We start from the raw sequence: 14,291 nt of genomic DNA, 5'->3' as shown, positions 1-14,291 counted from the left end.
CGCAGTAGACTCTGCCTTATTCCAGAGTCTACTGCAGCCGGAGAGGAGGGGGCCTTAGTTAGGGGGAGCACAAACTATGCAGAGCAGTGGGTAATCAGTGGGAGAATAGACACCGTGTGCATGCGCACAGCATCTATTCACAGTGCAGAGAGAGCCTGGGGCAACCCAGCATAACACGCCCCCACAGTGACGGAAATGGGAGTAACATGAGGCTCAGCCCCTTTTCCCTAGGAGCCACCCCTTTTCTGGTGTGGGCGCGCTTTCAGCACATCAAAGGTCCTGACCCACTGGCCACCAATTTTGGGAGGTATGTAATTGCAGCAAAAGGCTTCCCAACGAAGTACTAATGAATATTGTGCAAAACTATGACATGTACTTTCCCACAGTTCAGTACGTAAAACTGTTTTCAAAATGTAAAATGTTTTTATAAAGTTCTCCTGATCGACAGGATCCCAACCGCCAGGATCTCATATTGATCCCACTAAAACTTATTAGTGCTATAAGCTATTAAACTTCAAAAATGCACATTTTCCAAAAGGATATCTATCTATCTATCTATCTATCTATCTATCTATCTATCTATCTATCAAAAATGGTATTTCTATTCAAGTGCTACTGTGATGGTTTTACAAGGCAGCTGTTAATAGGGAGATAGTCTCCACAAACAACAGAGTGCAACAAAATGTAAACAGCGCTTTACAAATAAAAGTGAAATGCATAGATAGGTGCCATATAAAAATGTAAGAATAATCAGTTAATAATACAAATAGCAACAATTCATATAAGCATTGACATGAAGGCCTTAAAACCAATATCTGCTCAGTTCATGTATAATCAGTCTTTAGGCATAAAGGTAATAATCCCAAACTTGGGAAGTAGGGGACAGTTGAAAAATCTAGAGGTGTCTGACCCTATAGGGATATATATCCAGTTTATGGTAAATAATTAGCGATCCTGTGACAGTTCTTTGGGGTTTCCACTTACCGATGGTTCAAATGACGACAATGGGGTGCCACTGTATTTGAACTGTCCGCTACTTCCCAAATTTGGGGTTATCATCTTTATGTCCAAAGACTGATTATATATGAACTGAGCATATATTGGTTATAAGGCCTTCATTTTAATGTTTATATGAATTGTTTTTGTATTATTAAACTGTGATTATTCTTATTTTTTTTAATATGGCAATAGCACTTATCTGTGTATTTCACTTTGATTTGTAGATTGCAGTATGTAATTTCATGTTAAGACATGTAATGGCCCAATTATCCAGTGTCTGTCCATGATTTGGGGAGTGTATGTTCTACCTTTTTACCAGCTTGTGTATTTGAAATTAGATGCTATTAATTGAGACTGATATGATTGATCTGACAATGCCACCCATCCATAGCAGTCAGAGTATTGGTCAAAGAGACAGGTTAAATTATTCATATACAAAAGTTAACTCCAATAGTGATTAAGTAACTTCTTGCTGTTGTTTTAATTACAGAATGACCCCATCATTGCCAACGTGGGGAAAATTCTATGTGGAGCGGTAAGTTAAGAAAAAACTGGGATTTTCATGTTTGCAGTTTTACATTTTTTGGAAGATGTCATACAAAAAATACATATAAAGACACACAATTTTATGCTTCTAGTGCTCTTTGGTCCGTATTGATTTGTATCTCATTTATAATGATTTCTAATTGTTAATGTACTGTCGTTAAATGTCAAGGGCTTGAACTCACCTAAAAATGGAAGCTGGCCCCATCTCATTTTGCTAAGTGTAAAGCCAACATAATTCCCTCATCCTTCATGGTGTTAGATTTTAATATGTTCCTAGACCCAGGTCTTGACAGATCCTCAGCTCCCCTACCCAGTGAAGTTCGGCCAGTCCGTGATTGCTCTCACGTCTTTAGACACTTCCTCCATAAACACGATTTATATGATATTTGGAGATCCAAGAACACAGCCTGTAGGGACTATACCTTTTATTCCCCAGTCCAAGGTTCCTACTCTAGAATTGATCTTGCGGTCTCGGACAAATAGACTCTTCAAAGAGTGAGAAGGGCTTCTATCCAGCCAGTATCTTGGTCGGATCACTCAGCACTTTCAATATGTTGGGACCTTAATTCTGTCAAAACCCCCCTAGACCCTGGTGCATTGGTGGGTGCCTTCTTTCCAGGCACTATCCATGTATCTAGACACTAATGACCCAGTAGATACATCTCACTTTACTCACTGGTGTGCTCTCAAAGAAGTAGTTAGAGGCTCAGCAATTCAAACTGAAGCTCGTCTCCTAAGAGCATCCCGTACACACCAGGCAGATTTTGAGAGGCATTTGGTGGATTTGGAAAGTCAACTTAAGGCCTTTCCGTCCAACAAGACAATTTATCAGGAACTACTTAAAGTGTGGGACGAATGGAACCTCCTGGCCCTAACAGAGGTCCTTAGGAACCTCTTCAAATTAAAAGAGGGGTTTTACGTTCAAGGGAACAGGGCAGGAAGGATGTTGGTCAGGAAACTCACAGGAAAAATTGCTAAAGAACAGGTGGAGATGATTACCAACTCTAGAAACATTTAAATTACTGACCCCTCAGCTATAGCTGACGCCTTTGCAAACTATTATGCCTTCCTATATAATTTGAATGGGAATTCATCAACTCCACAACCCACACACGTAGATATTGAGGCCTTTTTAAGTGACATTGATGTCCCTTCCATTGATTCAGAAACCTGTCAGTTCCTTGAGAGACCATTGTCCCTTGAGGAAATTGGCAGTGTTATAGATTCCCTGCCACTGGATAAGGCACCTGGTCCTGATGTTACACCAATTTATTCTATAAATGCTTAAAGGACTCTCTAGTGCCAGTATTGGAGTCGATTTTTAATGCAGCTTCATCCTACGGGACTGTTCCGGCAGAGATGCTGGAAGCCTGCATAGTAACCTTCCCCAAACCTGGTAAAAATCCAGCCTTATTTCTAACTACCGCCCTATAGCTTTACTTAATACGGATGTGAAACTATAAGCAAAGCTTAGAGCAAAAAGACTTAACCCTTTGCTCCCATCCCTTATTCATTAAGACCAAGGGGTAAATTTACTAAGATGGGAGTTCTATTTAAGATGGGATGTTGCCATAGCAACCAATCAGATTCTACTTCTCATTTATCTAGCACCTTCTAGAAGATAATTCCTGGAATCTGATTGGTTGCTATGGGCAAGATCCCATCTTAAATATAACTCCCATCTTAGTAAATTTACCCCCTGGTGAGATTTGTCCACGGTCAGAAATCCCTGGATAACACTAGGTGGGTTATTAATATCTTGGATGCCTTCTCTGCCTCGGATGTACCCCTGTTATTACTGTCATTGGATACGGAGAAGGTATTTGATCGATTGCACTGGGGTTATCTCTATGCAGTTCTCTGGAAATTTGGAATAGATGGGAGGGCTCTTTCTTCTATATCGGCACTTTATTCTAACCCGTCCGCCCAAGTGCTTGTGAATGGGATGCTTTCTTCAATCTTTCAGATTTCCAATGGTACTCGCCAAGGCTGCTCCTTATCTCCTTTGGTGTTTGCTCTTGCAATCAAGCCTTTAGTCGAGAAAATAAGATCCACTGATTCCATTAAGGGCCCGACTCTCTTTGGCAGGTCCTATAAGGTCTGCTTATTTGCAGACGACGTTCTCCTTATCCTGAGTCGGAAAAACCTCTGCAGGCACTGCATGCTTTATTGGGAGAATATTTTAAGGTCTCCTACTATAAGTTAAATGATTTTAAAACAGAGGCGCTCCCGGTTGGTTTCCCTCCTACTCTATTACAGTCCCTAAAAGCCCACTATGCATATGTCTGGCAGGAGAGAAGCCTCAAATACTTGGGGGTCCAGATCACGCCGAGAGTGGCCAATCTCATTTCAGCTAATTATTCATCAGTTTTACGTTTAATTACATTTTTGCTTACGGAATGGATGATGCAACATGTGTCTTGGATTGGACGCATTGCAGCTTTGAAAATTATGATTCTGCCCAAGTTACTTTATTTATCTAGGACTATCCCTCTCTTAAGAGGGGAACACACGGAGAGATCCGTGTTTAAAATCTAAGCAATCTGACTAGATTGCTTAGATTTTAAGCACGGATCTGCCGTGTGTATGCCCCCCAGCGATAGCGATGCACGACCCCGCGCATCGCTATCGCCGGTGCTAGATTGAGCCTGCATGCAGGCTCAATCTAGCGGGTCGCTCACTTCACCGCTATGTGAAGTGAGCGGCCCCCCGTCCATCCGCCCCCCTCGCTCAGCGCATCGTGCTGTGCTGAGCGAGGGGGAGAGATGTGTGCTGAGCGGTCTGTGCTAAGATCCCTCAGCACACATCTCTCCCGTCAGTACCCTCCTTTACTTCCTAATCACTTATTGACTAACAATCACATACAATTCATCTGTTAGATTTCAGATGAAATAATAAACATAATTTATTTTAATAATTGATTAAAAGTTATATTTGAAATCTATAGTGCACCGGATACAGATCCTCCTCTTTTTGTGTTTTTTCTCAACAATTACATGATCTGTGGTAGCAATAGCAACCCCAACAACGGATATCAAATGTTATAAACAATTGACATTAGGGGTTTTAAATACTCAAATACATAACAAAGAAACATAGAGACAGTGAGGGTCATTCCGAGTTGATCGCTAGCTGCCGTTGTTCGCAGCGATCAGGCTAAAAATCGGCATTTCTGCAAATGCGTATGCACCGCAATGCGCAGGCGCGTCGTACAAGTACAATGAGCATCGTGGGTTTGCACAGAGTCTAACGAACATTCCTGTCGCACCACTTCCCCATTTACCACTTCACTGAACCAGTCTCTGTAGACACATGAGACAGCTTACCAAGATTTCATCTATTCAAAACTTATTTCAAAATATTCTTTTTAAAGTATAAAAAAAACATTAAACATGAAAAAATAATATAGTCCAAGAATACAGCGTTTTTTAAGTGATTTTGATCAGTTCTTGCCATCCTGAAATGGAGGTAACATAACAAGTATTGTGGTGGTACACATAAATATCTGTACCATCGGTAGGGGTTTTCACCAGCAGCGACCCTTTTCTCTCTACTGTAAAGTAAAATTTAAAAAAAAAACCTGCCACCAGCAAAAACACCTGCATTTTCAGATAATACAACGTTTCACTCTTTGATAAATCTGTGCATAGTGTTTTTTTAATTGTATGAGATTACAATCCACTGGATTGGGGATTCCTGTTACACAGGAAATGCCCCTCTTTTACCTGTGCGATATGTGGGATTCACAATGGAGTATATGGTTTTACTAATGGGACAGCTAAACCATGGCTGTTCTGGTAATTATGGTGATATTTATTAAGAACACCATCCTTTCTTTCATCATTGAAACTTTTTCCATGTTTACAAAGCATTGTTGATTTTGCTGTTTATAGAAATATTCTATCTTTAGCGATTTTTCATTTTCATTCAGTTATAATATATCGATTAACTGTAAAATTATTTTTAAGTGTATGCAATTATTCTGGTTACAGAATTATCAATACAATAATGTAATATAGCAAACAGATTTACTGAGATAATTTCCATTAAATAAAAGAGCTACTGTATGAAAACAAAATTGGGGAGTTTGGCGAAGCAAGTTAACTAATTTATTGAGTAAGCAAATGTTTTATGACGCCAAGGGTCCCATGTTTAATAAAAGCTCAACATTTTAACTTATGTTTTAATTAAGGGTTTGCTACTTATTTTTTAAATATCAATGAATATTGGCCAAATACAGTATATTATGGCAGTTGTCAATAATAATAATAATAATAAATGTAATTTTATTTATTCATAACCAGGCAAAAGCTATTGATGACCTTCTTGGTAAGAAGCCCGGTGGTGGAGGACTTTTGGGGAATTTATTGTGAAGAATAATACAAGTTTATGTAAGTTCCATGTTATGAAGCAAAAAAAAAAAAATGTTCCTTAAATGCAACATATTTAGGTTTGCTAGCGATTTCTAGTAAGATTTTTTTTGGGATAAACTTTATTTACCGCCTTAAGGACCAAATGTATTGCACACATCAATGAACAGCCCAGCATTGTGATTTTCTACTGGAGTATTACAAGCAGATTTTTTTATTTTTATTTTGTGGTAGCGTATGGAGTAATAATCACATGCAAAAAATAAAAAGAGAGAGAAACATGCAAATGTACACTTTCTAAGGTGTAGATTTACTAAACTTCTAAATTTAAAAAGTGGAGTGGAGGTGTTGCCAATCAGATCGATCGCTCTCTTTCTCTCTCCCTCTCTCCATCTCACCCTCTCCCTTTGTCTCTCTCTTGCTCTCTTTCTCTCCCTCTCCTTTTCTTTTGCTCACTGCTACACATAATGGACATGGGTATATACATTTTTTGCATTAATACGAGGTACAAAAGCATAGATCTTACAGTATGCATAAAATACGTTCACTACTTATATCCCTTTCAGATTCCCAGAGCAAGTTTGCAACCGGGAATTTGTACACGGGTGCTTCCCAGATGCACCTGGCTTGAGACCCCTTTCAGACTTGCGGCCCCACCCGGCATATTGCTGGGTTTGTGAGGTCACTGCTGGCACTACAGGAGGCAGCAATTGGAGATGATTATTTCCAAGAGTCGCCTCCTCCTATGCAGAGAACAGGTGTTAGGTCACCTTGACCCGGCTTACCCGTTCACACTGCACTGCATCCGGGTCGGTTCCTGCTTCTACCCAGGTCACGACCTGGGATTAAATGCCGGGACGCTTTACCTGGGATATTCCTTCAAGACCCTTTCAGACTAAGCAAAGTCCCTGGTTAATGCGCATTCGCATGCAATAACCCAGGAAGTTTATACAAGTCTAAAAGGGGTATAAATGGTTGCAGAGTGTATCTATTTACGGTGCTGCAAAATAATCTAATGAACATTTAGTTTATAATGTTGCTTATATGAACGTACCCAAAACATCCCTTTAAGGATCAGTGGGAAACCTCAGTCTAATTACGTTGTGGGGAAATAAATGACTCATATGGCAAATAAAAAGACACCAGATTATGTTGTACCAGAATCATACATTGTACCCTCAAATTGCAGAGATAAATACCATAACATAAACCGTAGTTTGAATTATAAAAGCTGGTATCCGATTTGTTGCAATGGGTTATCGCTCCAGTGTGTCCTGTTTTAGATTTGCTTGTTAATGGATTTTAAATAAAGCATTATACGATGTTAGCACTCTGATAAAATTAGTGATGGGCGGATTCGGTTTTACTCGGTTTTACTCGGTTCTCAAAACCGAATCTTATTGACTCACTGATGTCACGTGTTTTGGATAGCCAATAAGATTCGGTTTTGAGAACCGAGTAAAACCGAGTAAAACTGAATCCGCTCATCACTAGATAAAATAGAGGCTTAAAACCTTGCAATTTCAGAGGGGTGTACTACGTTTTAACGATGCTCGGGATCCCAGCACCCAGCATACTAGCACTGGGATCCCAACCGCCGGAATGCCGGCAGCATGGCGAGCGCAAAAGAACCCCTTGTGGGCATGGTGGCGTGCTACGCGCATCATGCTATTTATTCTCTCTCCAGGGGTGTCGTGGACGCCACAAGGGGGAGAATAGTTGTCAGTATGCTGGCTGACGGAATCCCGGTGCTGGTATGCTGAGCGATGGGATCCCAACTGCCGACATATCGAATGTCTCCCATTTTAGAGGTCTTTTGATTCCCATGCTTGTTCATACATCTAACATATTTTCCTTTATATACAATTAAAGCCACAGAGCCAAATCTGTCATTCAGCCTTTCAACAATGTCAGAAATGTGGTTATAGAAGCTGCCCGCTTTGTGACAAAAGGACCAAATGACCTCTTTGGCTCATACCAGTTTACAAAGCTCCCACAATACTTGATTATTGAGTATTATCTCATTGAGTACTCAGTTTAATAACAATTTTATCTTTTACAGATTCACCGACTGTCAACAATGAAATTCGTCAACTTCTAATGAAATCAATAATTGCCAAGAAATCTTTTTTTCAGTGTCAAGGAAATTTACATTTATTATCTCTCTGTATTACATTATAATCAAAATCTGCATTCACTCTTCTATTCCTGAGATGAATACCTAATAAATTCATTGCAAACCAATATAAAGTATGTGAGATTATATTCTTTCAAAGAATTGTCCAGTGAAGAAGTAAATGATGGGACTGAGCAATGGCTGGATGGGAATTGTTGGTAAATAATATGCTGCAGGTTCGATGAAGGGTCGGATGTAGTAACATCCGAATTCAGCGGCTGTGCATGATTCTTGGTGAGCACAGACATTTTTTAAAAGGACAATCACTTACAAGGCATGGTTGTGCCTTGCAAGTGATTGCTCCTTTAAAAAAAAGTCTGAATTCAGCAGGCATCCCACTCTTGTCTACCTCCCCGAGAGTAAACTTGAAAAACTGCGATGACCTTTACAGAAAAGCAGTGATGGCAGATTTTTGTAAAAAAGAATATGTTATAGGATAGTTAGAAACTTATATAAATACAGTTTACATAACGCTGTGTGTTCTATAAATATAATAGAAGCACATTCTATTGATAAATCTGGCCTAAAGCAGCACCTGAATATAATATATTTTGTGTGATCATGTGACTAGATACTTGTGTATTTGAGGACATCAAGTTCCTCAATGGTATGGGAGGGAAGGGGGAGGCAATACAAGACAAACCCATGGTTTTCTTTATGTTTGTACCTACATGAGGTTTTTAGCATTTGGCAAAATCAGAGCTACTGTATATTTGGCTTTAGCAGGGGCACCCACAGCTATGTTGGGCCCGGGTAATGGGAGGGTAGCATGGCAAATGCGGGGAGATATGGCCAGCCGCCCTCCTTATGATATATTACAAATCCTTGTGCTGGACAGGGGGGCACCGGCATGGGGGCAGATAGGCGGCAGGCAGGAGGGCATGCGGCCGGGTGCGATCAATCATCTGCACATCAGGGAGAGAGAGGAGTGACTGTAGCTGTCTCTCCCCCATCGCAGCACACAGCAGAGAGCATGCTGCAGTCACTCCTCTCTCTCCCCGCTCCTAGTGCCGTTGCCTATAACTGGGAAGGGGGGACAGTGGGACCTGGGCCACACCAACACTCCTCCCCTCTCGGCAGCACTGGGCTTTAGTATATGTACTGTAGGTTGAGGAATCCAGAATCCAGGGGTTTCCAATTCATGTCCCTGAGTACCAAATACAGTTAGGGTTGCCACCTCATGCATCATTCCTGGAGATCCTCACCCCCCCCCCCCCCCAAAAAAAAAAAAAAACCTACCCCCCACCCCTGACACCAAGCAATGTTCATGTAATTAAAATTATGTACCATATTTATAAAATAGTAAATACAGTATGTATTTTATTAGCAATACAACAAATTTTGAAAAGGCCAGAACAGTTTGGTACGCACCTTTTTTTTAAATTTGTATTCTACTTCTTAAAGCTATTTTTATCATTTGAATGCACAGACTTTAATATGTCTGGCTTTGAACAAACAAATGTGTGGAACTCTTTGCAGTCCATTTTAAAGTTTACAAAAGTCAGAACCTCTGCTTTCGTGTGCGCTTCATCCAGACGTTTTCTCTCCTTACGCCAAATATCATTTACAATGCTTAAAGTGCGCTCGTAGGCAATATTTGAATCAGGGATGGAGAGAACAAAACATACAATCTTTTTTAGTTCTGTACCTACTCCCTCATCAAGTTTTGAGAAAAAACTGAGCCCATTTCAAATCTACTCTTTCAGTTGAATTTTTAATAGTTTCCTGAACCTCTATCAAAATGCAAAAATCTTCATATAATTTATCTTCCATTGTATTCAGTTTCAAGGAGCTGGCCAAATCTTGTAAATCATTCCATGAGATTGGATTCTTCATGGAAAGTATGCCCATTTTCATGAACTCCGAGTTTACCAAATCATACCATTTATTGAGGTAAACTAGGCACCGGTCGAAGAAAACATCTGCCTCTCAGTAAAATGTCCCCTTGCCCGTTTCGTTCAATTTGTTTAAGATACCATTTATCGAACTGGCAAAAAATTTGTCTCTCTTTCTATTAGTGATCTTCTGATAAATGTCAAGCATTATATCGTGTATTTCAGTGCAGGTTACAGAATCCCTCTCAATAAATGTAATGTTAATGTCAAAAATCTGCATAACATTGTGCAAAAAGTAACTGTAGCACAATGCTAGCAAGTTTTCATCTTTGAATGCTTGCCACACAATTGTGCTACATTCTTCTCCTTCTTCAATAAAATATGCCCACAAAGCTGGCCAATTTGTAAGGAAACGTTTGATTGCTGGCAGCAAACTGCCACCAAGTTGGGACATGATGCAAAATTTCACGGTATTCAATATTAAAGAACTGATAACGTTTTTTACTGTTTCCGTTCGTTTAGCATATGCTGAAAATTCACTATAAACTTTCAACACTAGTGATTAGATATCAAATTTAATGGCCTTAAGAGCAAATTTTGTGCGATTGTGCAGTATATGGCATTTACAGTTTGCTTTGAAAATTCTTTTGTTTTCTAGTTTATGTTTTTAGTATACGGAATTGTGTACACCATAATTGACAGAGGCATTATCTGCAGAAAGTGAAGAAAAAAATTTGATATCCAAATTGGTTTTGAGAAGGATTCGACAAAGTTGATCCTTAATGTTAATACTTTTTTCATTAGGGTCTGTGTAAAAGTCCAGAAGTCCTTGTTTTACACTACATTCTTGGCTAAAACACTGCACGATGACTGGAAACATTTTCACATTGCTTTATTTGAAGAGCCTGTTCCGATTGAAAATTATTCTGCTTCTTTTAAATCACACAAAAGCAATTCCTGAGTGGCCACAGACAGTACACTCTCATAAATGCTGGTACATTTTGTTCTCCCACAAGAAATCTCTTTCGCTAAAGATGAATCTGTAAATAAAGTTCTGAACAGTTTGTGCAATCTTGGCTGCTAAAACTGTGGTGGTGTTTAATTCCATGATAGACAGAAGTAATCTCAATGGCAGCAATAGTATCTTCTTCCTTTAAGTATTTCTTTGGGAAAAAGTTTAAAATTGATTGCGATCGATCTTTATCTAAAGCACATACTGTAGTTTGTGCTTTTTGCTTTCAGAATGTACAGTTAGCACCCTCCTACCCTCGTACTGGATGTTAATCATAGATCGGCAAAGCTTGCATTCTCCGTGGAATTCATCTCTTTTCACAAGCCAATTGAATTCACACAACCATATGTTCTTGAATTATGTCGAATATTTTGCCTTCTTTACTCGTGGCGGCATATTGTCAGTGCCAGTATGAGTGTCTTTGAAAGACATTTCACAAGTATGAGTGCCCTCATCAGCCGCACACCTCCTGCACACGGTGGCGGAACATGTTAACTCCAGCATCCGCTCAGAATTAGCACAGAATTAGGCAGCACTTGTTGTCTGGCTTCAAGGGTCGTTTCTCTCTAAGCTCAGGATCCGAGTACTCATTGTTGGCAAATAGCAGACTCAGATGAACTCCTGTGCCTGGTATGTGCAAGTGATTAGGACGACTGTAAACCCCATAGCATCAAACTCTGGATTAAGGTTTGATTTTGGAGCCTCTGCCTGAAACACAAATATTACTACTAGTAATGGAACTGACCCGACCCTAGTGGAAAGCACCTTAATGACTACAGACAAAATATGCAAGTAATGCAAGTAAAACTAAAGAGATCGCTATAAAGATTAACATTCAATATACAAATGAGGAACTAAAATATGCAGCTCTCCTCCGATATAGACAAAGAGGATAACTTCCAGTGATATTTGGCAGCTACTGTATGGAATTCACAGTATAACAACCGGATACAATTGTTAAACACTTGCACAAGCACACAGGTACATAGATCCTTTCAGTCTTACTTAGTTACAAACCAATGCCAGTCTCTTCCCTTTAGCTTAAACTCTATATAACGCTGTCACATTAGGCAATGACTTGGGCACTTTTGTTACTGTACCTGGCAACAAGACTCCACTCCCCTTGCAAAGTGTTATGGAAAAATAAAAGCTATAGAAAAACATGTAGCAATTAAAAATAAAAAAAGTATAGCATTATCTGTCAAACTGTGACTCTAACACCAGACTTAAGATGTTAAACAATATCATATAAACAGGTTATTTTAAAATATCTTCCCGGACGCAAAGGAGTTTGTTTTTGGGTTTTTTTTGGCAATGAGGTTGAGCATCCTTTAAACATATTGATAGATGTGATGTATGCGCTTGCATTGTTGTGTTTACCTTGTATAGCCTGCTGTTTGTGTTGAGGTCACAGTTTCTCTAATTCAACATCCATCACTAACCCCGGGGAATGTGGCTCAACCAGGGACTGGCTGCAGATAGATCCTGGTAACATTACTGGGAATCTATCAAAGTCAAAGGAACACAATCACTTTGTAGACCTGCCAACTGGACTCGTTTTCAGTGTTATCCTTTTTTCAAAGTTTGTGTGACTTGCTCATATCAAGAAAGAACAGAGTAACTTAGTATGCATGGTATGACAACAGAAAATGGAGCACTCTCTAACTCAGTGGTTCCCAAACGCTGTCCTCAAGGCACCCCACCATTTCAGGTTTTAGGGATATCCCTGCTTGTGTACAGATTGCATAATCCAACTGACTGATGTACTAATTATGTCGCAGGAAGGGACACATCTGCACATACCACCCCGTCCTGCCTCAATAATAACACAGCTCCCTGCACAGAGCACTACAAGGCCACAATGCTGCTGCAGCTCTACAACACAAAGTCCTCTCTACCAGGGAGCAAAATGAAACCTGTCAGAGGTTACAGAGACAAGGGACCCATTACACGTTATTACCCAGTTAGGCCACCATCTGTCACTGCAATACATGAGAATTACGTTTCCCCCGTCTCAAGTTAGGATAACTCCGGTGGCCTGTGCACGGTCACCCTGCCTAGATGGAGGATTTGTTTCAGGCAGAGACTCCTTGTTCATCTGGGGGAAACTCTTCCATACTAAACATTGAGGGAGGAGAAGCTGCCATCTGCATCTGCATAAAGGAAAACATAAGTACAATACTTACACTACTCAGCCATGTTCTATATAGCGATGCAACATGTATGTGACCTGAAGGCACTGCAGCCATAAAACCTGCATAATTCAAACGTGCTCAGATGTATGACTCATCTGCTAGACCTTCCCATGAGCAGATTCTGGTCACCAGAAGCACTACCTGAGCCATGCAAATGGACTTCATATACCCTAAACATGTGTACACCTTATACACCTTTCACTTGCTGGCACTGCACACAATGGGGGCACCTGTTTCTGCTGTGTGTATCACCTGCTCAATATGGGTATACCTCCAAACTCCTGAATGAACATGCTGTCTGCTGCTGCAGTTTGTTTGGGAGGTGAGCAGACAGCATGCTCATTCAGGAGTTTGGAGGTATACCCATATTGAGCTGGTGATACACACAGCAGAAACAGGTGCCCCCATTGTGTGCAGTGCCAGCAAGTGAAAGGTGTATAAGGTGTACACATGTTTAGGGTATATGAAGCCCATTTGCATGGCTCAGGTAGTGCACCCAAAAGAAACAGGTGACACTGACACTAGGATTTCATGTGAGGAGAATGTGGGGACATCTGATGAACATGTGAGGAGAAGTTGAACCAATCTGATAGGCATGTAAGGAGATCTAATGTGAGAGGAAAATGTGGGGAGAATTGATGGGCATGTGAGAGGAATATGGGGACATCTGATGGATTGGACATGTGAGGAGATCTGATGAGCATGAGAGAGGATTGCAGGGTGAACTGATGCTGGGTATGTGAGTCACATGCTCATCAGATCACCCTGCAATCCTATCTCATGCCCATCAGATCTTCCCACATTCCTCTCTCATGCCCATCAGATCTTCCCACATTCCTCACTCATGCCCATCAGATCTTCCCACATTCCTCTCTCATGCCCATCAGATCTTCCCACATTCCTCTCTCATGCCCATCAGATCTTCCCACATTCCTCTCTCATGCCCATCAGATCTTCCCACATTCTTCTCTCATGCCCATCAGATCTTCCCACATTCCTCTCTCATGCCCATCAGATCTCCCTGCACTCTGTTCTCATGCCCATCAAATCTTCCCACATTCCTCTCTCATGCCCATCAGATCTCCCTGCACTCTTCTCTCATGCCCATCAAATCTTCCCACATTCCCCTCACAAGCACATCAGATCTTCCCACATTCT

At 40.6% G+C, this 14,291-nt stretch overlaps 1 protein-coding gene across 1 annotated transcript in view; it reads left to right on the top strand.

Moving 5' to 3' along the window:
• LOC134956770 (uncharacterized) overlaps nucleotides 1-8,151 on the top strand; it is a 47,792-nt gene extending 39,641 nt beyond the window's left edge. Inside the window, exons 14-16 of the mRNA XM_063938732.1 lie at nucleotides 1,490-1,534; nucleotides 5,850-5,936; nucleotides 7,978-8,151. Of these exons, the coding sequence (XP_063794802.1) occupies nucleotides 1,490-1,534; nucleotides 5,850-5,918 (114 nt within the window). The 3' untranslated portion in view covers nucleotides 5,919-5,936; nucleotides 7,978-8,151. The remainder of the gene's footprint in view (nucleotides 1-1,489; nucleotides 1,535-5,849; nucleotides 5,937-7,977) is intronic.
• Nucleotides 8,152-14,291: the final 6,140 nt, after the last annotated feature.

Source organism: Pseudophryne corroboree, chromosome 9 (genome assembly GCF_028390025.1).
Source record: "Pseudophryne corroboree isolate aPseCor3 chromosome 9, aPseCor3.hap2, whole genome shotgun sequence".
Taxonomy (NCBI): domain Eukaryota; kingdom Metazoa; phylum Chordata; class Amphibia; order Anura; family Myobatrachidae; genus Pseudophryne; species Pseudophryne corroboree.
This window is presented reverse-complemented; position numbering and strand designations above follow the sequence as displayed.